Raw genomic sequence first — 21,818 nt, forward strand, 5'->3', positions numbered from 1 at the left:
CCTCGTGTATCTTAGGACGTTTGCTGTTGGCCAGACCGCCGCAAATTGACACCCTTGCTTTTTTGTGGGTGCTTGGCAGTGCCACTGAGACATCAGCGCTGGAGTTCCCAGGGCTCACCGCTGGCCTGTGCTTTAAAGGGGGAGGGCCCTGCCTAGCAGTAGCATCGCATGGTATGACCAGATGTCCCTTGGCCGTTGCGTAAAGTCCCCAAAGGCCCGGTTATAGAATGGCCCCACGCTTGGTTCCTCTAAGTGCTGCCCTTGCAGAAGTTGCAGAGAGCCTCCCACTAGGTTCTGGCAGAGCTCACAAAGCCACAGAAGCATCTGGATCCTCTGCGAGGGGGAACGAGGCGTGGTTCCTGCCACACACAGTCTTCACAACAACATCGGTTTGGAGGAGAAGCAGTTTGGAAGGGCAGTGCCACAGAATGGTACTGATGTGCAGTCTACTGGCGGCTGGCTATAAATAAAAAAGAAATGGTGCAACTCTTCTGTAGGAAAGGAGAATACAATCTCTTGCTTTAGCCATTCTTGGTAGGGCACTTACCATGTGGCAGACTGCTGCACCTCTGCTGCTGGACCAGCTCTTCCTGGATTTACCGAGCATGCAGAAACAGCCTGGAGTCACAGGAGAGACTGTGCATACACCCTCCATCTGTTTCGAGCATATGCTGTAATTCTAGGATCTCCTGGGTGTACTGATTGTATTGCCAATGAAAAAGGATGTTGAGAGAAGTTGAGCGATCCCCGAAGAAAGAGAGTGGCTGTAAGCAGCTTGCTGCCACTGTCAGAGCAGCAGCTTTATTTTAGGTTGCCCCTCGGCAAATGGCTTTCCCTCACATCCATGGACTAAATTAATTGTCCCCTGCAGGCCAGGAGTTCAGTGCTGACTCCCTAATGTGTTCCATTTTCATTATTGAGAGATACAGGTTGCATTAGTGTAGTCTCTGCTGTCATGTGTGATGTAATATCTAATCCTGTGTATCTCTGCATTGCTGCTTCATCCATTTTATGTTCACACTGTGTCCTTGCTGGGCAGCAGATCCTAGTGGTTGTGTGGCTGTAGGGTGAGTTAGATTGAGTTGTTCATCTCTTAGAAAACTGATAGTTTTACATGCGTAGGTTTTCCATCAGTTCATTGACTTGGCCAGTGAGTTCAGGGATTGATTGAATCAGCCTGATTTAATCAGATGTCACGAGAGCCCTTGCCTGATGGGCATGGCATTGCTCCTTTCAGCAGCAACTTGCAGCTGGGGTTAGGAGTGATGTAAAACCACATCCTCTTAGGAGACCAACTACCAATATCAGAAAGGTGAAGATGCAGAGTTTCTGACAACCATGAAAAGAAAACTGTCTCCAGGAACTTGGAGCTTGATCAAGTTTACTCAGGGAGGAAGAGCTTTTGGTCTAAGGGAAGGGCGGAGCAGATGAGAGGAGAGCTGGGCTGCACCACCTGCGGCCGAGGTTGCCATCCCAGGAGCACCTGGGACTGTGTCCTAAGTGGTGACCCTCAGTAATTTGGTGTCCTAAGCAACTGCTTTCTTTGTGTAGATTGAAAGCGGGCTTTGCTGGAAGCATTAACAAAAACTGAAGGATGTTCTGTTGGTAGTGGTATCAAAGCAGAGGAAATACCAAAACCAGAATATGCTCTTACTGCCAGTTTACTGCCTTAGGAAGGATTTTGAAACAACCTGAATTTGATCAAAAGAGAGATGACATCATATTACTTCCACAAATATGGCTATTTCTAGTGTATGTTTTGCCAAGTATTAATTTCCATGTAAAATTACATTACAGCCACTTAAACCAGATGATCATGTCATTATCCAAGCTAGTGGCCGTACTCTGCAGATTAAGGAGGCTCAAGTATCAGACACCGGTCGTTATACTTGTCTGGCATCCAACATTGCTGGAGAGGATGAAGTGGAATTTGATGTAAATATACAAGGTAAACAGAGTTCAGATAATAAAATTCTTCTGGTAGCCTCCTTAGAACATTAGAAAATGTTCTGGGATGTTGGAATTCTTTATGATTTTGTATCCTTTACACCTGCTTGGTCTAATCCCATGCTTTTGTGTTTTGTCTGATTTTTATTTCCTGTATATTTTGCTCATCTTTAAGAAATACAGTATTTGATTATTCTTTCTTTCATACTTTGTGACATATGCAGTATTTCTGAAGTCAGCGGAACGACATAGTAACTCTGATCTTCCTCTAAACTACATGAAAAAGTTTTAATTTAGCTTAAACTAAGACGTCATATTTTATTTATCTGTATTGAGTAGTACTTAGAGGCCCCAGACATAAGCATCCTGTTGGCCTACACACTGTGTGTAAATACAAGAAAACAATCATTAGTCATTTCTGAAAATTTAGACAAAATTAGAACTTGAGTAAAACCAGATAGCTTACTATTTAAGTATTATTGTTGATTAATACCCTCTGTGTTTTGTTGTCAGGTCTTCTTACGCTGTTTTTTATTAGTCTTCAGAAAATATTCAGTAGATTGCTCAATTGTTCATTCTGATGAAAAGAACTAGAATTTTCCTGGCTAATCTAAATTGGGGGGAGAGGTTAATTTAATATCCTTAATTTTTATTGCTGCTATTTAAGAATTACAGTATCTTTTCATGTCTTGACTTTAAAAGTAGCTATTTCGGCTGTAAAATGCTAACATTTTTCCCCTCCTCGGTTGTAGTTCCTCCTAGTTTCCAAAAGCCTTATAAGGAATGGGAAGCCGGTAACACGGTAGATACGGCAAGAGTTGGAGAAAGCAAAGACGTGATTGTCAACAATCCCCTTTCGCTGTACTGTGAGACCAATGCTGTTCCTCCTCCAGTTCTTACGTGGTATAAGGATGGCTATCCTCTGAGCTCTAGTGATAAAGTACTAATATTACCAGGTGAGTATTAAAATGTCACTCTCTGACCTTAAGAAATGCCGTTAGTGCTAGTATTCGGGTAGTAATAAACTTTTCCCTCCAAAACACTGCATTAATGTGCTTTTCAGACTTTCTTGATTGGAAATGTTTTTTTCCAGTCCTTGGACTTAAGCTGTTTCCTTCTTTCATTTAAAAAGTAGTCCCTAAAATGGTGTGAATGTGACCATTTAACTTCCATATGATGTGGTGCACAATAAAATACAATGGTACCTTCTCTCTGATGTGTTCCTGCTTTATTTCCTTATTAAGTTTTGCTTTGGCAAAATCATAATTAGAGTAGAAAAGCCTCTTAACCAGGGAGTGAGGCATGGAGATACTGTTTCCAGCAGAAAAATGGCCATGAGTTCTTACTTAACCTCACATGGGAAAGGGAGAGAGGTGCTTATAATGCTGAGAGTACAAAAAGGGAGCCTTTGTGTGCAGCGGATGGTTTGGGATGGCGGGTGTAAAGAAGGGCAGTGGTGGGGATAATGTCTTTTTGTCTACCTATTGCTCATCTGTTGGGAGACCAAGGACAACCACTCCCAAAATGTCTTCCTAATATGCCCTCTCTTCCTGAAGTTATTTATGTGGCTATGCCTTAAGTGAGGAAGAGTGAAAAGTAAAAATTGTATGTACCTATAAGCTTCAGAAGTGATTTTTTTCAGTTTGCAACAGCTTTATCAAAATATTATGTGCTTATGTTTCCTTTTGCCTGTTAGTTCTTTGTTACCTTGCTGAGAAATACTTCTGGTTTTGATTGAAAAATAATGTCTGGCTGCATATTACTGAAGAAAGTTATTCCTTTCTGTGGAATTAATTATTCTTTTCTAACATTTCCGTATGAACATTGCTGAATTCCAAGTATCTGCCAGTAGAAAAAGTAGTTAGGAAATAAAAGTCTTCAGTTACTTATAATTCGGAACAAATGCTGACCATTCATAAATTTGCTTGCTCAGGTCTCTAGTGAAATGTGGTGTGGAAATGATGGAAACTGCTTGATGCTGCATTTAAATTTTGAATGCATTTTCTTTCCAGGAGGCCGAGTATTGCAGATTCCACGGGCACAGGCTGAAGATGCCGGGAGATACATGTGTGTGGCGGTAAACGAAGCCGGGGAGGATTCCATTCATTACGATGTCCGCGTGCTCTGTGAGCTTTCCTGCTTTCCTTTTTCTTTTTAATGACAAAAAAAAGAGTTCTGTGGAAACTAATGAAGCATTATAGTTCAGGTTTACTTAAATGTTTTTAAAATTTATAAATTCTGAATATTTGTAAACTATGAAATTAAAGTGTTTATATAAGGTGCTACAGTTTTGTAGAAGTGTACAGAACTGCATGAAAATAGTGTTAATGTTGTTAGTTCAGTATGTTTTTAGGTTATTGTTACAGGAACTCAATTGCGTTATCCCTATCACACTTCACCAGAAAGAAAAGTATAAGTAGAAATCCAGGTTTTGTCGTGGTATCTCTTGTTCCCCATCCAGTTTCCAGTTCAAAATTCTGACCTACTAGACTTTTCCCTTTCCTTATTTTGGTCATCATTTTCCAAAATACCTGCAAAACTCCCAAAGGCGTAAGGGAATTGACAATTTAGATCAACCATTGCATGCCTGCAGAGTCCATTTTGTAGGATCTGTTTACAAACGTTGCACAGAAAGCTTTCCTGTGCTGCTTGTGTTGTCTGTTGATGTACTCAAGGCTTTTGCCTTGGGAAACGCTTATTTCTTTACCTCTATTTCTGCATCTATCACTGAAAACACTGATTTATTGTTAGGAAAAGGGCCTGTCTTGGAAATCCTCTTTTGTTCTGGCAGCAAAGAACGTGATGGACTGGCTGGAAAATGAGTTTTCACCTCTTCTTCTTTATGGCTGCTCTGAATAAGCGTACTTCTCCTGCAGTCCCTTGAGTTATACTGATTTGTTCCAGCTGAAACTACTCTTGGGATTTTATTATCTTTCACTGTATTCACTGAAGATTTCACTACTTTCTTATACAAACCCAATGTAAAAGATTGGTGGGCAATCTTAAAAAACAACACCAAAACCAACAAAAACCACTGGGAGATACTAAGTCACAGTATTCTTACCATGTTTTGCTCTTTTGTAGTACCACCATCCATCAGTGGAGCTGATGGTGATCTGCCTGAAGAAGTGACTGTGCTTGTGAACAAGGTTGCAGTGATGGACTGTGTTGCAAGTGGCAGCCCTTCTCCAAGTATTACCTGGCAAAAGGATGGCCACCTCCTAGCAGAAGACGACAAACACACATTTTTGTCCAGTGGAAGGAAGTTACAGGTAACTCTTACTGAATAACTGATTTCTAGCATCGCAAACACAAGCTGCCCATAAAGACAAAACTGTTTAGATGTGCTGAATGTGAGATTCTGAATTTTTTTTTTTTTTTTCCTACAAGGTGCTGCAAACCTAAGGAGTGTTTGTCCCTTGTCCCTGTCCCTCAGCTGCTTCTTCCCACTCCTGTGTAGTTCCCTCGGTTGTGCTGACCCAACTGTTTGTGGGGTCATCCTGTGAACCGCATCAGTGAAATCACTTGGTTTAAAAATATGTTGATTTTTGTGGGGAACAATTTGTTGTCAATTTTGCCAAGTTTCCCTAACAGCATTTAATTATTGAAAGGCGTACTTTTTTTTTTCATTTAAAGAAAACAATGAATTCTGAAGAATGCGCGCCCCCATCCCCCCCGCCCCAGTTAATGGATGATACTGGATGAAACTGTTAAAACAGTTGGAGAGCTGAGCTTAATTCTCTCCATTTTCATAGCATGATCTAAGAATATAATAAAATATAAAATCCATATAGAAGATGAAGATTTTTATTTCAAATATTTTGTGAATAGTAGTTTTGTTATTCAATTTGAACGAATTTAATATGAAAGATACTATGTTGACTTTTCTGGAGGTTTGAGATGCACAGATTTGCATAACAGATTGTGAAAGGAGTAGCATCAGTGGAAGTTTCTCAGATTGGCTTCTTCATGACACTGCAAAGGCATTAGCGAAAAACCAAATCAAACCAGAAAAAACCTGCAGACTTTCAGGCCCCGAAGACTTTGGGGTTTTTGGGGAGACACTAAAACTTGGTGCTCTAACAGTAAGTTGTCTTATATATTAGCTTAGCAACAATCTTGTTTCTTTTTCTTAGGTTTTGAATTCCCAAATAACAGATACTGGCAGGTATGTCTGCATTGTGGAAAACATAGCTGGAAGTGCCAAGAAGTATTTTAACCTAAATGTTCATGGTAAGTACAATAATCCATAATTTTCTGGTTGTCTTCTTTCAAAAGTTAGTTGAGCTTGAATGTGTAAATTTTAGCAGAGTACTTAGGCACGTACTTAGCTTTATGCATGTAAGTTGTCTTATTGGGTGTAACGGAGATTCTGATGTATTAGCAATCAAATGTAAGTTTAGAGTACCTTGGCAGAACATAGCTTGTGATACCCTGTGGCTTCAGCTCTTTATATGTATTCCATGAGGGTGGAAATTATTATTGAGGGAGCCTTGTGTAGTCGCTATGTGTGTATACTGTGTAGGTGTTGCTAAGCCCTGAAATCATGAATTACAAACTGATAACAAAGAGATGTGGCATTGTAAAATCTTACTTTTTTTTTTAATTTCTCCTTTAAGATTCCTTTCTGTTCTTTTTTTTGGTGTTGAGTTAGAACAGGATTAAAATAAATTTGGGCCTTTGGCATCACAAGTCTAAAATAAATACAGTCAAGAAATTAAGACGTTTTCCATTATTTTAAAAAACAGTCTCCCCACTACATTCCCTTACTTCTCCTGATAACTTCAGAAAATCAGGATATCTCTAATTAACATTTCAGAGTTAACCTTAACTTCTCCTTTTATTTCTGCCCACTCTTCCTGCCACCACTTTCAGCTTTCTGTTCTGAATTGAAGATCAAATAAGCATTACTCCCACAAAATCATCTGCACAATTACATGTTAAAACCTACCAAGGAATACTGGCAGCTACATCTTTATCTACATTCACAGTACAATTTGGAGACTTATATCACAGTCTTCTACATATGATCAGTATCCTTTTTCACATCCTTGTTAGCTAGCTAATCTTCTGTATTACATACTAGAAAGAAGACAAGTGCTGTCTTCTCCCTCTCGCTTAAATACAGTACCAGCATCCAAGGAATTTGATGACTCAGGTTATTAAATACAGAAGAAATAATTTTTTTTCTCATTCACACATGCAGCAGACTTACATACCAAATGAAACGAATTTGTAGTGCCTTTTTCTATCAGTAATACAATTAGCCCAAAACAGTGTTGTCGTGGGAAGAATTTGCCCTGGAGTAATTCTCTGAAAAGTTACTCTCCTTCAGCGGAGAGTATCTATCCAGATTTTCTGACGTTTGAGTTGTGTTTTAAAATAAAAATTTTTTGCTTTTCTTGGCATTTCTGTTTTAATTTAAACTTCTTGTCTTTAAAGTATTTGTTTATAATGACTATAGTCAAATACTATTATTTTAAAAGAAATATTTGCATGAAGCTTCAATTCTAGCTCAACAGTATTACCAATTAGGTCTATTAATCTCTGAATGCAGTTTCATTTGAAAAATTAGACTACAGCTGTTTAGGAAAGGACCACCCAGGGTGAAGCACTGATGGAAATACATTATCACTAAGCAGCATGATCTTTGTTTTGTCAGTGTCAAAAAAAGGTTATTTTTCAGTATTTTTGTATGTTTATAATGGAACTGCTTTCATAAATTTAAATAAAATAGTAAAGATGGTGCTCTTTAATACGTTAAAAATTCACTTCTTGTCTCAAAGGCGAGTAATAAAACTAAAATAAAACATTTAAAATAAGCATCCAGTTTTAAAATCTCAACCTCTAACCTTAATATATAATAAATAGGTAATTTTCATACTGAATGCTAAAATTAAGCCCCTTCCTTCATCTGTATGCAGATTACCTGTGGAACATTGTGAGTGATTTGCACATGCCGTGAAAGCTGCAGAATTTGAAATGTACCATTGATATAGTTTAAGCGAAATTCATTAAAAGATAGCTCAGATTTGGCCCTGTGTATTTAATTGCGCACTGTCTTGCACTGCCAATAACCACATCTGTGGGAAAGTAACTGTAAAAGCAAATAAATATAAATAACTATAAAATATCATCAGATCAGAATTCTCCATTTATTCTAGTGAACCATTTTATGCTCATTATCAGGGAAAAAACCTTCGGTTATTCCAAGCTGAAAAATATGGACTGAATTCACCCATTTACATTGACTCCTCTTGTTTCTGCAGTGCCGCAGAGGAGCAATAAACTGGGCTTAATGACTGTTTTGTGTCATTCAAGTGACAGAAAGCAGCTGGAGTATTTCTGGTGGATATGGTCCAAAATACTTTAACATTTCTGTCTTTGAAGAAGAGGATTCCATGTGTTCTTGGAATGATTTTTCCACCTAATAGAGCCAAGAACATGCTTTTGCTTTCCTCTTAAGTGTTTTATATGTCCACACTGCAAAAACATGGAAACTAAAACTCGGGGTTTATTAAAAGGAAGAGATTTACAGTTATTTAATTTTAAATAGTTCTTGTTGAAAGGTCAAATGTCAAAATATTCTTGTATTTAAAAATACTGGGACTTGTAAGCTTAAAAATGCACCCCTTAGAGCAATGCTTGCGTGCCAGAATTTTAAGCTGCTTAGCTCACTATTAAACAACAGGTTTGTCTGGTTAACAAAAGAACTCTGAACTGTATCAGAAGGAATCATTTTTTGGTTCTCTATAATGAGAAAATGGACTATTTCAGAAACAATAGGAGCAATACAATATCAGGAAGATATTTATATTTAGTCATCCTGCGTATCCTGACAAGGTAAATTTAATCTGTCCTGCCTTACATGAGTACAGGATTTGAAAATTCACAGTGCACTAGTCAAGAACTGTGGGATCTCTTATAGGGTAATTAGCCTTCCCAAATCCCAAGCACAGAAGGACTGCAGATGAAATCATAGAAATTTTTGTGAATTATAGGAACAGGAATGACCATTAGATTGGCTTCGGTCATATTTCCAGATACATCCAAAAAGCAGTGGATCCATTCATAGGATGTGAAAGATTTTTGCAACTTGACCCTTTCGCAAAACTCGGCAATTCAGCTTTTTTTAAATAAATCAGGATCTTGTGGAATATTGTTTGCTGGTGCTATGATAGATACTATTAATGTATTTCTCTCCGCAGTTCCTCCAAGTGTTGTTGGTACTAATCCTGAGAATTTGACGGTGGTGGTGAATAATTTCATCTCTCTGACTTGTGAGGTCACTGGCTTTCCACCTCCTGATCTCAGCTGGCTCAAGAATGGAAAACCTATCAGTTCGAATACCAACACTTTTATTGTGCCTGGTGAGGAATCTCAGCTATTTCTACAGCCTTTGGACTCAACTTCTATTTTGTCTCAATAAGGGCGATGGCCATTATTTATGAAGCCAGTATATTGTTAGTACTGCTCCAGTGTGTAGACAACACACTTGGCCTACTGTGTTTAATAATTTCTTGGCTGTGGGGTAGATTCACTTTTAAAGAAAACTAGCTCAGACTGAAAGCACTGAAATAAACTATGTGGAAAAAACTAGAGGGAAGTCACATAACAGAGATGTTCTGATACAGGTATTGATTAAAGTTGAATCACTTTGACTCACATATCAAAGAAATGATCAGAAATTGTGACAGAGGCTAAGATAAATTCTGCTGGCTTAGATGACAAAGAGTAAAAACCTTCCCATTGACTTCAGTGGGAAACTGGATTAATCCTGCTGACCTCTCAGGAAGAAATCCTTATATTTGAAGGTCATCTTAACTATTCAAAGCTCCTCATTCAATAAGGTCCCTGAGTGTCTGTGTCATTTCTGCTCCTGCTGCTTATCTTCAGCCCAGGGTATCAAGTGCTGTGGTACTCAGTCCTGTCTTGCTGGTATTTTGTGACTGGGGGCTGTGTTACAGCATAGACTAAAACATAGACGTGGAAATTGCTTAATGGCAGTAGAGCCTGTACAGGTTCGTCATGTAGGCGCAGGCAGTAAGTAGCTTCACGAATGGAGATAGGTGAGACTGGGGAATAAAGAATGGGGTAGTGACAGAGTTAAGTGGAAAGGGGATAGTTGTGTTAGGAGGCAGCAGTTAGCAACTATGAAAGAAACAGGTCTAAAAGGAGTATTTGTGGTCCAAACTTATAATTAACAGCACTGATGAAATTTACCCTAAAATTTTAGTTCTCTTGGCTGGATTTTTTTTTTTTTTTTAAAAGGATTAATGAACCTTAAAAAGCAATGGCAATGCAGTGCTTTCTTGAATCTGAGGTTAATTTAGTGTCTGTACTCAGTCTGGACCAGCAATTTTAAAATAGCGTTTGAGATTGATACAATAACCACAGAATAAATCTCAAGCCTTCTCTCTTTACTTCAGGTGCTCGTACTCTGCAGATTCCCCGAGCCAAACTACCAGATGATGGTGAATATACTTGTATTGCCAGAAACCAAGCTGGGGAAAGTCAGAAGAAGAGTTTCCTAACTGTTCTTGGTTTGTTTTTACTATTTTCTGAAATAATATCTATCTTTGAAAATGCAGTATTTTGTATTTACTTTTATTAGGTTGTTTTCTGCCCTCTCACAAAACAAAGGCAGAAATAATTCTGAGCTTCTTCTACAGTGCCCCCAAGCATCAAAGACCATAGTGGAACCTCCCTGACAGTGCTGAACGCGAGAGTGGGCACCCCAGTGATGTTAGAGTGTGAATCCAATGCTATTCCACCACCGGTCATCACCTGGTACAAGAACAGGCGCATCATTTCAGAGTCTGCAAATGTGGAGATCTTAGCAGATGGGCAAACGTTACGAATCAAGGGTGCAGAGGTAGGCCAGGCTTGAGGGATGCTGCATCTGCCACTACTCTGCTACTGTTAAGCAATTACTTTGCTCTTTATTGGTGTATTCTGCTAGCTGTACGTAGGAGATTTATTTGCTGGAGGCCTTTCATTCTGTGAAAAGGACCTGGAGTTGGCAGAGGCAAAGGCTGTTAACATCTCTGAACTGTAGCACTAAAATAAGACTCCATAATAAGGTTTTTTTTAATTTATTTTTATTTTAGGTTTCTGACACGGGCCAATATGTGTGCAAAGCCATAAATATTGCAGGACGAGATGATAAAAATTTCCATCTTAATGTTTATGGTGAGCATACTCTGCGTGATCTGCAGTAGTTATTATAATACCATTGACATTGTAGAGTAGACAATTCAAAATCAGTTTACCAAAATATTTGGTAACAAAACCATTCTTATTGCTTCCATTCAATTTATAGTGCCACCAAATATAGAAGGCCCTGAACAAGAGTCGGTCAATGAAACTATCAGTAATCCTATTACCTTTGTGTGTGATGCTACTGGAATTCCTCCACCAACACTAGTGTGGCTTAAGAATGGAAGACCAATAGGTAACATTCTCTCACGTTCTTTTCTGCTCTTTTTTCCCCCTTTGGGGCACCACTGTGCTATTTGCTGTCTATTTTTTGTTTCTTCTTCATCTGTCTCTAGACAGACTCTTATGTTAACTGATTGGAATCTTTGTTTTGTTTTGGACAATTTGGAATTTTGATGGAAAAATTTCTCAAGATGCATTTGCTTTCTGTGGCCTGGTTTGGAATGAGTACTTGTTTACATATTTTCAGAAAACTCCGATTCTCTTGAAGTTCATATTTTATCTGGTGGAAGCAAGCTTCAGATTGCTCGCTCTCAGCTTCTAGACAGTGGGACCTACACATGTATTGCCTCAAACGTAGAGGGAAAAGCTCAGAAAAGTTATGTGCTTTCCATTCAAGGTAAGGCATGAGATTGCGGTGGGCAGAACTGGTTAATAATTCGTTGAGTGTGACACTGTGTCTGTACTAGAGACACTGAGATAACATAAACATGTATAGAAGTGGAGAATTTGGACCATTATTTCTATCATCTGCAACCAGTGGGGAAAAAATGGTTTAGAGAGGATTATATACTGTTAGTCAGAAATTTGCACGAGGAAGAATATTCTTAACCTCTGATTGTAGGTGAACTTGAAAGCAATCGGAAAGGCTGTGTGTTTGCTGCTGATCCCATCCTTCCTCCTGTTGAACACAGAGGCTAAATTGGTTGATTGTGTGGAGCACCACACATATATGGATTCAGAAGCAGTGATGCCTGTTGCCTTTTTTGCTGTAACAAATAGGAGGAGATACCAAAGAAATACTGGCAGAATTTCCTTACGAATTTTTTTTTCCCCGCTCTAATAAGAAACCCTTATTTGTTATGGAATTGTCTCCTGCCTCACTGCAGGTCATCCTTACGCTGCAACTATCTTTGTTTTCCTTTGTTCCGAGTGACTCATCCCCATTAATTGCACTAGTTCTTTCCCGTGTCCAATAACACGCCTGTTGTATGGCATCTCCGGCTTTCTGCCGTCGTCCCTTCCCGTGCCAGCAGTTGCTGGTTGAGGAAGAAGAGGCAGCATCAGCTGTGAGCTGAGTGTGCTGGCACACCCACGTGTGAGAGCTGGCCATCAGCAGGCCAAACAGAACTAGTAACTGTTTGTCATAGCGATCGTTCTTCGGGGGTGCTGGTGTTTTGTGTGTGTCCCTGCCTGCCTGCCAGTTTTTCCCCAAGTTTAGGAATCGAGTATCAAGCTGCTTGTTTGATCAAATGTGACTGAAATTGCTTGAAATGCTCAAAACTTACTAGTGGGACATACAGTCTTGACCTGATGGATAGCATGACTGTCATCCTTGTTCTTTAGGACAACAGGCTAAAAATGGCTACTGGTTAGGATGGAGTACGTGTGTGTCTGTTAACAGGAATATGATGGTCTTGATGCAGTAGAGCATTTGACTGTGCAGTAAGCACGTGCTCAAGAGTTAAGCAGGCATGTAGTTGTTACAGTGCATTGTGATGTTTAATGAAATGGGATTTTGTCATAATGTTGTACACGTTAGCATTGTTTGAGCAGATAACTGTAGATATTAAATATAATGGCAAAGATACATGTTTTTTATAATTTTGTGAATTAGCTGTTTTAAGGAATGATTAAAGTGTGTTGGAATTTATCTGTGCAGAACCCCCTCTAGAAACAATATAATCATATACTTTCTAAACTAGATTTGGATGGAGGTACCGCAAGAAATGCGAGTACTCATGAGCTACTGCAATGTAACTTTTTAGAGTTTAGATCATATTTCTTGCTGATGAATCTTCTCTTCCCTCCATCACACATTTCCAGTTCCTCCTAACATTGTTGGCTCTGAAATGCCTAGTGAGGTCAGCGTCCTCCTGGGAGAAAGCATCCAGCTTGTCTGCAATGCCAATGGAGTTCCCATGCCTGTTATGCAATGGCTTAAAGATGGAAAAGCAGTTGCCAGTGATGATTTACAAAGAATAAGGCAAGCAAAAATAGGCAGACACTGCATTCTCTTCTTGTATAATTTTAAACCTCAGAGATTTACGCTCCCTCCCTAAGGAGGGAGAGTAAAGGGGGCCTGAGTCTTAGCTTAGCCAGGCTAAGAACATCATTGCCCTCTTTAGCTTGTATAAATCTAGTATACTTTGTTACTACTTTGATTTTTTAAAAAAAAATTTTTTTTTGTACAAAGATAAGTATATGATATAAGTATGTGATATCTATTTCTTTCTCAGTTAATAAGTTCTTTTAAGGTTAATCAGGTTCATTAAAGTTTATTAAGGTCAATAAGTTCCATTAAGTTCCTTTGGAGGGGAAAGATCTGAGACATGGAAACATTTTACTCTTAATGCTTTTCATTATGGGTTCTTCAAAAACCTGTTTGGAATTGAATCCTAGTACAAGGTTAAACAGGATATCTCTAGGAAAAAACTTCCTAGCCTATCTGTAATAATAATATTTTGCAAAAAAACAATGGTTCTCTCGCTGAATTCCCAAGAGGCTAGAGGTAGTTGGTTTAAATGTACAAAACTGACTGTTTATTTGCCAGGTCATAGGAATAAGTAAACAAACTCACTGTGTTTTATGACCTTCCTTGTAGAGTAACTCCAGATGGCAGCACATTAAACATTTTCAGAGCTCTCAGTTCTGATACAGGAAAATACACTTGTGTGGCTACTAATCCTGCAGGAGAGGAAGACCGAATTTTCAACTTGAATGTATATGGTGAGTTTTCACAGATGTGAAACTGAAATCTGGTCCATAATCCTATCTTTGTAAGCACTCCCAAGAGAAGGCCAAGAAATGAATGCCTGTCTTCAGTGTAATACTACATGCATGTGTTTCCAATTTCATGTACTGTAGATATCACAGTATATTACACAGGATGTTCTGTCAATGACAAAATGATTGAAATCGCTGATAAATATGTTTCGGGATAAACAGAAATTAATTCCTTTGGTGTATTGGATAATAGAGGAATTCTGCTTGCAGTGATTTTTTTTTTTCTCGTAGAGAAAGATACACTTGGGGCTGATTTACTATGATACTGCTTTTTTGTTGTATTAGTTTATCTTCACTAATTCCAATCAAAGTACATCAGCTAAAACCAGAGTAGTATGGTGGGGAACTAAAAGTTAAAGGTCCCCCCTCCCCCAGAAATAGTTTATTTAGAAAGAAAAATGGTAGAGTTTTGGATGAAATTCTTCTTTTGCACAATTTGACATACTTGACTTGATAGTGAGAAGATAGCGAGCATAACATTTCTTTAGCAGTGTAGAGAGTGGACATTTTAATTTGTGAAAAATGTGTTCATGAAGTACAATGACTAGTGTGAAAGAGTGAAGAGTTCTGCACAGGCAGCATTTCACAGCGGTGTAAGTGTCTGTCCGGGTTATACAGAGACTAAGAATCAATTGGAATACGACCATGAGCAGAGTAACAAGAGATGGCCTTTGATATAATAAATAACAATACTGAATGACCACATCACATCTCTTTGGGACAGAATGGCACTACACAACAATGGAGACTTTTTTGATCAGTTTGTATTGGTTGAGGTTCAAGCAATAACCAACGTAAATGGTCTTATCTATGCAACTGTCATGGTGCGTGAAGGGGTCTGAAGTCAGAGAGAGCTTGGAGCTGCATGTGGCTGGGCCTTCTTTATATAGTGAATCCCCTCTTGCCCCCAAGACCAAGGCTTTCAAACTAACGTATAAAACCAAAAAGCCCAAAAAGCAGTTCTGTTAGAATAATCAGCCAGAATACTTAACTAGGCATTTTAAAATTTTCTGTATTTAAAATTAAGTCAGCATATACATCTAGAAGTTAATAAACTAACTTTCCTCCTGCACGGTTCTAGCTTTCACTTTATTTAAGATTTAAGGAGGTAAGTTTGAGTGGCAGCAAACTCCCAGGTCCCATCTGGTGCTTAAGCGTTCAGCCCATCCCCTCTAAGGCTTGACCACTTGCTCCTTCCTGCATTGTCGTTTTGTCCCCATGAGCTTCAGGCTCTGAGCTCCCTCTTGTTTGTCACAGCCTGACAAATCAAGGAGGTAATTCTACTATCATTCTAAAGTGCATCTGATTTTAAATATGTGAGTGGATAATTTATTAGTGCTTAATATTATTGTTAGAGGATTTACTGTTCAAAAAAATGGGGATCATCTTATTGAATTGCCTGTGGGGCATTAGGTGCAGGATTTCCTGCAAGGTGACACATGTGGAATGATTTTAACAGCCAGTTTTAATATATTCCTTTTCAACATTTACAAAATGTAGTTCCTCCAACAATAGCCAATAATAAAGATGAACCAGAGGACCTCACTGCCCTTTTGGACACCTCTCTAAATATTGAATGTACTGCTACTGGAACCCCACCACCACAGATAAACTGGCTAAAGAATGGCCTTCCTCTGTCTGTCTCCTCCCAAATCAGGTTGCTGTCAGCTGGGCAAATTCTCAGGTTGGTTTTCATCTATTTTAACTAGCTGAGTTTTCTGTTCTCTTTTGCTATATCAGCATAGTTCTGCTAGTATTTTTGGAAACAAGAATAAAATTTGATCCAAACCATGCCATAATAAAGATAATGTATTCCATTTACAGCTTGCTTAAAATGATTTTCTCTTTAGACTTGTCCGAGTGCAGATATCTGATACTGGTGTGTACACTTGTGTAGCATCTAACAGGGCTGGAGTGGACAACAAACATTACAACCTTCAAGTTTTTGGTGAGTTTTTCTGAAATGCTCTATGTAAAGAATCTTATTAAAATCTTATTAAACCTAATATTCAGTTTTCTTTCTCACCAACACAAAGTTGCAGACAGCCACAAGTATATCTTATGTAGGTAATCATTAGGGAAACATTAACTTTTCACTGTGTTTTTTTTTAATGGAAGGTGTTTTAACCCTAAAAGAGTCCTTACTTGAATTGGTACCCATAATGTGTCACACTTTTTTTAGAAATAATAATATTATATAATTTCTAAGTGAATTTTAACGTGTGCTAAACATGAATGTCAGCGGGGAAATGCAAAAGAGTAGCTGCATTCCAACTTTTTTATATTCAGAGTTAACATCTGGGTTGTACTCTGTATGAATCAGATCCTTGTTTCTCGGCAGTACCACCAAGCTTGGATAACGCAGGAGGAACAGAGGATGTGACTGTAGTAAAAGGCAGTTCAGCTTCCATGAAGTGTCTTACTGATGGCACTCCTGCCCCCACTATGTCCTGGTTTAAAAATGGGCATCCTTTAAGCCTCGGAGCTCACCTGACGTCGAGCGACCAAGGAATGGTCCTTCATTTTGTAAAAGCAGAGATTGGTGACACAGGCAAATACACTTGTGTAGCATCCAATGAAGCTGGAGATACCAGCAAGCACTTTTCCCTAAAAGTGCTGGGTAAGTGTTAACCTTTCAGTTGAACAAAATGCGAGCAGTAAATGAGTATCTACTCAGGACAACGATTAAAAAAATCTCTAGGGATAAGGAGTATTTTCAAGAAACATTTACTGTGATAAATGAGAGAAATAAGGAAATGGAAGATATCTAAAGATGTGTGAATGTGTAATATACTATATGTTTTTTCCCAATATTTCCCGAGTACTAAAATATGTTACAATATAATAGTAAACTAATTTACAAAGTAATTTGGTTTAAATTAATAACTTTGGTTAGTAGAAATTCAACTTGACAGGATGATAGCACAGCTGAAGGCATAGCTGAAGGTGCAACAGCTAAAAGGCTAATAAATATATTCACTAATACTATATAATATATTTTACCTAGGATTTTCTAACTAATAATTCCCACTCCAAAATACACAAATTAATAGACAGAGGCAGATGGGAATTATGTGAGATACTCAGTGAGTTCATGACACAGTCAGAAATAATCCTAATGTAGACTAATTCTACAAACTCTAACCACAAGGCTGTGTATCAGGTTTTATAGGCTTTTTGAGTCAATAAAAAACTCGAATCTTTTTGCTTCCACAGAGCCGCCTCACATCAATGGTTCAGATCAACCAGAAGAGCTCTCTGTCGTCGTTAACAACCCTCTTGAACTTCTCTGCATCTCTTCTGGCATTCCAGTCCCCAAAATCTCATGGATGAAGGATGGGCGCCCGCTTCTGCAGAATGATAATGTTCATGTCCTAAGAGAAGTCCTTCGAATAATCAGTGCTCAGGTAAAGTATTTGTTTCAAAATAGGCTCAGTTTTGCAAACCGTGAAGGAGTGCGCAGAACTGCCTGCTATTAGGACCATCCCAAGAGATGTCCTAAAAAGCCTCTATAAAATCATGCACTTGCATTTGCGGTTGGGGAATATATTTTTCAAGCCTTGCCTTGGAGTTTCCCATACAGAACAAGCAGTAATATTATGGGTTGAGAGTGCCCAAGCACTTCTGCCTCTTCTGAGCATTATTATTTCAACTTCATTTCAGAGTTTTGTAATTTTTTTATTTACTGGTGCTTCTTGTTCTTGCAGAACAATCAATGCTAGGGACTCATCTTTTTCTGGGGTTATTTCTGGGTTTAGTCTGTGTCTGTAATCTGTTCTTGTTCATTTCCTACCTATTTGACTCTTGTTACTGTCTCTTGCTTTTCTTCTTTCACGTTCTATAGTTTCTTCTCAGCCTTTCTTCTCTTTCTGTTAGCTCGGATTTTCCTGGTATCCATTTGCTTCTCAGATGTATAAGATTAGATTACATAGATTACAGAGAAAAGCTGCATTTACAGTCATCTGTGTGCAAGTTAAGAAAAAAAAAATAAAGACAATAGAAAAACTTTCAGATTAATTCAGACAGTAAGAGTCCAGGGAAAAATAACCTTTAAAAACCTGTGCCAATAAACTAAGGCTGTATTCTGCTATGGACAGCCAGCCTGAAGTTCACCAAACAGAAGTGGGACAGGGCTCGGGTCCGATTGCTGCTCGTTTTGTTTCTAAAGCAAACACTTCTTGCCTTTACAATGAAGAGTTTACAGGAAGGAGAAAGCATAAAGGTATTAATGAGTGTGTGTGCACAAGATTTCCTTAGTACCCCAGAACTGACCCTTACTTAGATGGATACCTATAGCCAGTTCCCTCTTTATTGATTACCTGTTGCAAAAAGCATCACAAAGAGAAGGGTTCTTGCTGGAGACACATTATCTAGAGAGATTTTATGGGGTCCTGCAACTCCTAATCCATCTCTGTACAATCGCACCATGGTAAAATAAAGAAGTTTTCAAGAACTTTATTAATTTATTTTCAGGCATTCCTTATCTATTGTGTTTGTGTTTAAGTGCTGCCTGTTATACGTTGCTGTCAATGTTTGTATTTCACAATTTTTCTGAATTGTTCCCATATTCTGAGGTTACTGCTGAAGTTGTTCATGTGTTTCTAGGTGGAGGACACAGGAAGATACACGTGTTTGGCATCTAGCCCAGCAGGAGATGATGATAAGGAATATTTAGTAAGAGTGCATGGTAAGTTTAATTTAGGAAAAAAAATTATTCCTTCAAACTGTAAACTACTAAGGTACATATCAGTATCTCATTTAACAAGTTACATATTACTAAAGAAGAAATATTATGTGTTTTGAGAAAGTGATATTACACCATATGATCGTAATTAACATTTCTGAATAAGGGCAACTATTCTGAACGTGATACACAATCAAAAGGGAAAGTTCCACCTGATGCAACTGATTTCTGTTATAATTCCAAGTCTTATATTTTGAATACCTAGCAAGGTTATAGATATCAGTATTCAGTTGGATTGAGTTTATTGTGCTTACTGAAAAAGGTTGTGAAGTATACTGTTATTTATGGTCATCTTAGCTTTTCAGTAGAAAAAGGTAAGAAATGTATTTAGAAATGAATACATAAAATGAAACGACAGTAAAGGAAGTATAAATGGGACTTCTGCAGTTCTACAGTATGCCTCAGGTTTCTTCTTGAAGATTATAGCTCCCATGTTTATTGATGAACAGTTTATGGACCTTTGGTGATCTGTGCTCTGTCTGGCTTAAATGCTGGTACTCTCACTGAGAATGGACTTTAAATTAATTTCTGTCACACTAGTTTCCAGTGTGTGACTTAAGAAGCAAGTTCACCAGTACAAATGTGATACATTTAACACAGGTATTGAAAGGTAGAACTAATTAATGATACTGTAGCTTTGCATTTATTTCAAACTTCAGAAATAAATTGGAAATTTTCAACGAATAATTTTAAACGGAGGTCATATGTATGGTGTTTATTTTTTTCTTAATTTTTGTAACAGTTCCTCCTAACATTGCTGGTACCAGTGGTCCACAGGACCTCACCGTGTTGCAGAACAGACAAGTTATACTGGAATGCAAGTCAGATGCTGTGCCACCGCCGACAATCTCATGGCTTAAAAATGGAGAACTTTTAGAGGTATAGCAGTTACATTATTTGTACTAGTCTTTTGCTCCCTTTATTTTTTTACACGCAGTGCTTGAGGTTTCTTATTCTGCTCACTTGCCCCTTCAGTGCAGTCTAAGTCATGGTGCCTTGAATTCAAGAGAAGCTGAGTAGCCCCAGTACAAATACAGTCAGTCCTAAATGAGTACCTGAAGCTAGCAAGCATGTGAAGTGGCCATCCCGCTGTTACTTGTTCTTTTTTCCTTTAGGGGGATCCCTTGCTCCTCCTGGATCCTCTGAACAATGCTAGAAGCCTTCGGTATACTCCTGAATGGCTTCCCAGGAAAGGTAGCTGAGAAAAGACTACACTATATGTTTCCTTTGGGTATATTATGCATCCTCATATTCTAGTAGCATTTAGAAAGGAATTAAAATTCTTAACGTTGGAAAAAAAGAAAAGAAAATGGGTTGCTAATCACCACAGTTTTGTATCAAATGCATCTTTTTCACTCAGAATTCCATGTAGTGTCATGTTAAGGCATCGAGTCTTTGCTGGTTGAGAGACAATTAGCAAGATGAGGGTGGTTTATACAGAAAGAATTTTTTACTTCCCGTCCTCTTTGTTGGGATCACTCAGAAACCAGGTGCTTTCCAGTTGAATTTAAGTTCAGTTTTTAATTTAACTTAATTAATTGATAATTTTCCCTCAATTGATCTTTATTCATTAATAAAGAGGAAACAAATTCAGCGTATGAATTGTGTCTCCCTTAACTGTAGTCCATCAGTAGTCTTCACCTGAAGTTCTCCTTAGTTGCTTTCTTTCTGACATGCCATTCCTCAGACTCTTTCTCTGTTGTAAATTTAGAAGAATGAAATATTAGTGGAAGAAGTAAGAATATGGTGGGTGATTATGTCTTACTAAGTGCTGCTAGGCAATGTTACCTTGAATATAGCACAAGAATTAGCTAGAAACAAGTTTAACAGAAACGCTCTTCTGAATGGTTAATTCTTTAATTGGGTGGTGATTTTTTTTTATGAAAGCAAGGTTGGACAAGGCTTGGAAGTTAAGTGTGTGAATACTTTTTGCCTCAGTCTTCCTTGGAAAGCCTGTGTTTTAAAAGCAGTACTTAATGAAAATAAACCATGAAAAGGAGCCACTGTTACAAATATTCACCAGAAAACAAAGCAATAGAGGAACACTATGATAGACGTATGTAGTCAGCTGATGACGTGTGAATTCGCTTTTGTCTCCTCTTGCCTCGTGAATTCATGTATGTGAGGGCTGAGGCATCTTGGTTGGTCAATCCCCTGCCTTTTGATTTATAATAGAGTAGGAAATTTCAATCTCTACAGTTAGCTCTCCTCCAGCACTAAATTTAAATTACAAATTTCATTCAGACATGGCACTCTTGATTTGTCACGTGTACTTTAAGTAGCAGACTTAGGTTTATTCTGTTCCCTACCATCCTTTTCATTCTTCAGGTTAGCTTATATAAATATATACTCCAGATATCAGGAAAACATTAGTGTCCTCCTGAATGCCTGGTTGCTTTCTCAACCTCAAAGAAATGTAATAGCCTACTCATACTAAGCAGCTGGAAAGAGCTCTCCTTGGGTGTGGAAGGAGAGGTGCTCTGTGGCATATCCTCCTCCTTATCTTGGAAAAATTGAGGTTTCACAGTGACAAGAGAGGATTGGAGAAAGTCAGGTTTTCAGGTTACAGTGTTACTTCAATTTCAATAATCACTGCTTTTTGTGAAAAAGCCTTTGGTGGAGGGTGTCGTTCCTCCTGGTTTTGTTGTCTTCCACTGTGCAGATTTTGAGATCTATTCTAGACCTCTGTGTGCTTAATGGTGTCGTCGTACAGCACCACCATTTTTGGTAGCAGAACTATAGAAAGGTCTAGCCTCTAGCAGCTTTGGAGTCCTTGCACTCTTCATTGGTTTGGAAATGCACAATGAGTGTTAAGAAAAGGAGGTAGGAGCATCGTGACCTAATCTGGCTTTATTTAAACACTAAAAGCATTGCAGAATTTGTATTTTTTCAAAGATGGGTT

General features: G+C 38.4%; 1 protein-coding gene across 1 annotated transcript in view; it reads left to right on the forward strand.

Moving 5' to 3' along the window:
* HMCN1 (hemicentin 1) overlaps nucleotides 1-21,818 on the forward strand; it is a gene marked incomplete at its 5' end in the record, with an annotated part of 58,446 nt that overhangs the window by 296 nt on the left and 36,332 nt on the right. The window contains 20 exons of the mRNA XM_009572372.1: nucleotides 135-199; nucleotides 1,798-1,948; nucleotides 2,700-2,903; nucleotides 3,960-4,073; nucleotides 5,032-5,219; nucleotides 6,084-6,180; nucleotides 9,156-9,317; nucleotides 10,377-10,490; nucleotides 10,620-10,822; nucleotides 11,058-11,139; nucleotides 11,270-11,401; nucleotides 11,636-11,785; nucleotides 13,213-13,372; nucleotides 13,991-14,115; nucleotides 15,673-15,856; nucleotides 16,023-16,120; nucleotides 16,514-16,792; nucleotides 17,389-17,579; nucleotides 18,778-18,859; nucleotides 19,659-19,795. Coding sequence (XP_009570667.1) covers nucleotides 135-199; nucleotides 1,798-1,948; nucleotides 2,700-2,903; nucleotides 3,960-4,073; nucleotides 5,032-5,219; nucleotides 6,084-6,180; nucleotides 9,156-9,317; nucleotides 10,377-10,490; nucleotides 10,620-10,822; nucleotides 11,058-11,139; nucleotides 11,270-11,401; nucleotides 11,636-11,785; nucleotides 13,213-13,372; nucleotides 13,991-14,115; nucleotides 15,673-15,856; nucleotides 16,023-16,120; nucleotides 16,514-16,792; nucleotides 17,389-17,579; nucleotides 18,778-18,859; nucleotides 19,659-19,795 — 2,918 coding nt within the window. The remainder of the gene's footprint in view (nucleotides 1-134; nucleotides 200-1,797; nucleotides 1,949-2,699; nucleotides 2,904-3,959; nucleotides 4,074-5,031; nucleotides 5,220-6,083; nucleotides 6,181-9,155; nucleotides 9,318-10,376; nucleotides 10,491-10,619; nucleotides 10,823-11,057; nucleotides 11,140-11,269; nucleotides 11,402-11,635; nucleotides 11,786-13,212; nucleotides 13,373-13,990; nucleotides 14,116-15,672; nucleotides 15,857-16,022; nucleotides 16,121-16,513; nucleotides 16,793-17,388; nucleotides 17,580-18,777; nucleotides 18,860-19,658; nucleotides 19,796-21,818) is intronic.

The sequence above is a fragment of the Fulmarus glacialis genome, unplaced genomic scaffold (assembly GCF_000690835.1).
Source record: "Fulmarus glacialis isolate BGI_N327 unplaced genomic scaffold, ASM69083v1 scaffold3942, whole genome shotgun sequence".
Taxonomy (NCBI): domain Eukaryota; kingdom Metazoa; phylum Chordata; class Aves; order Procellariiformes; family Procellariidae; genus Fulmarus; species Fulmarus glacialis.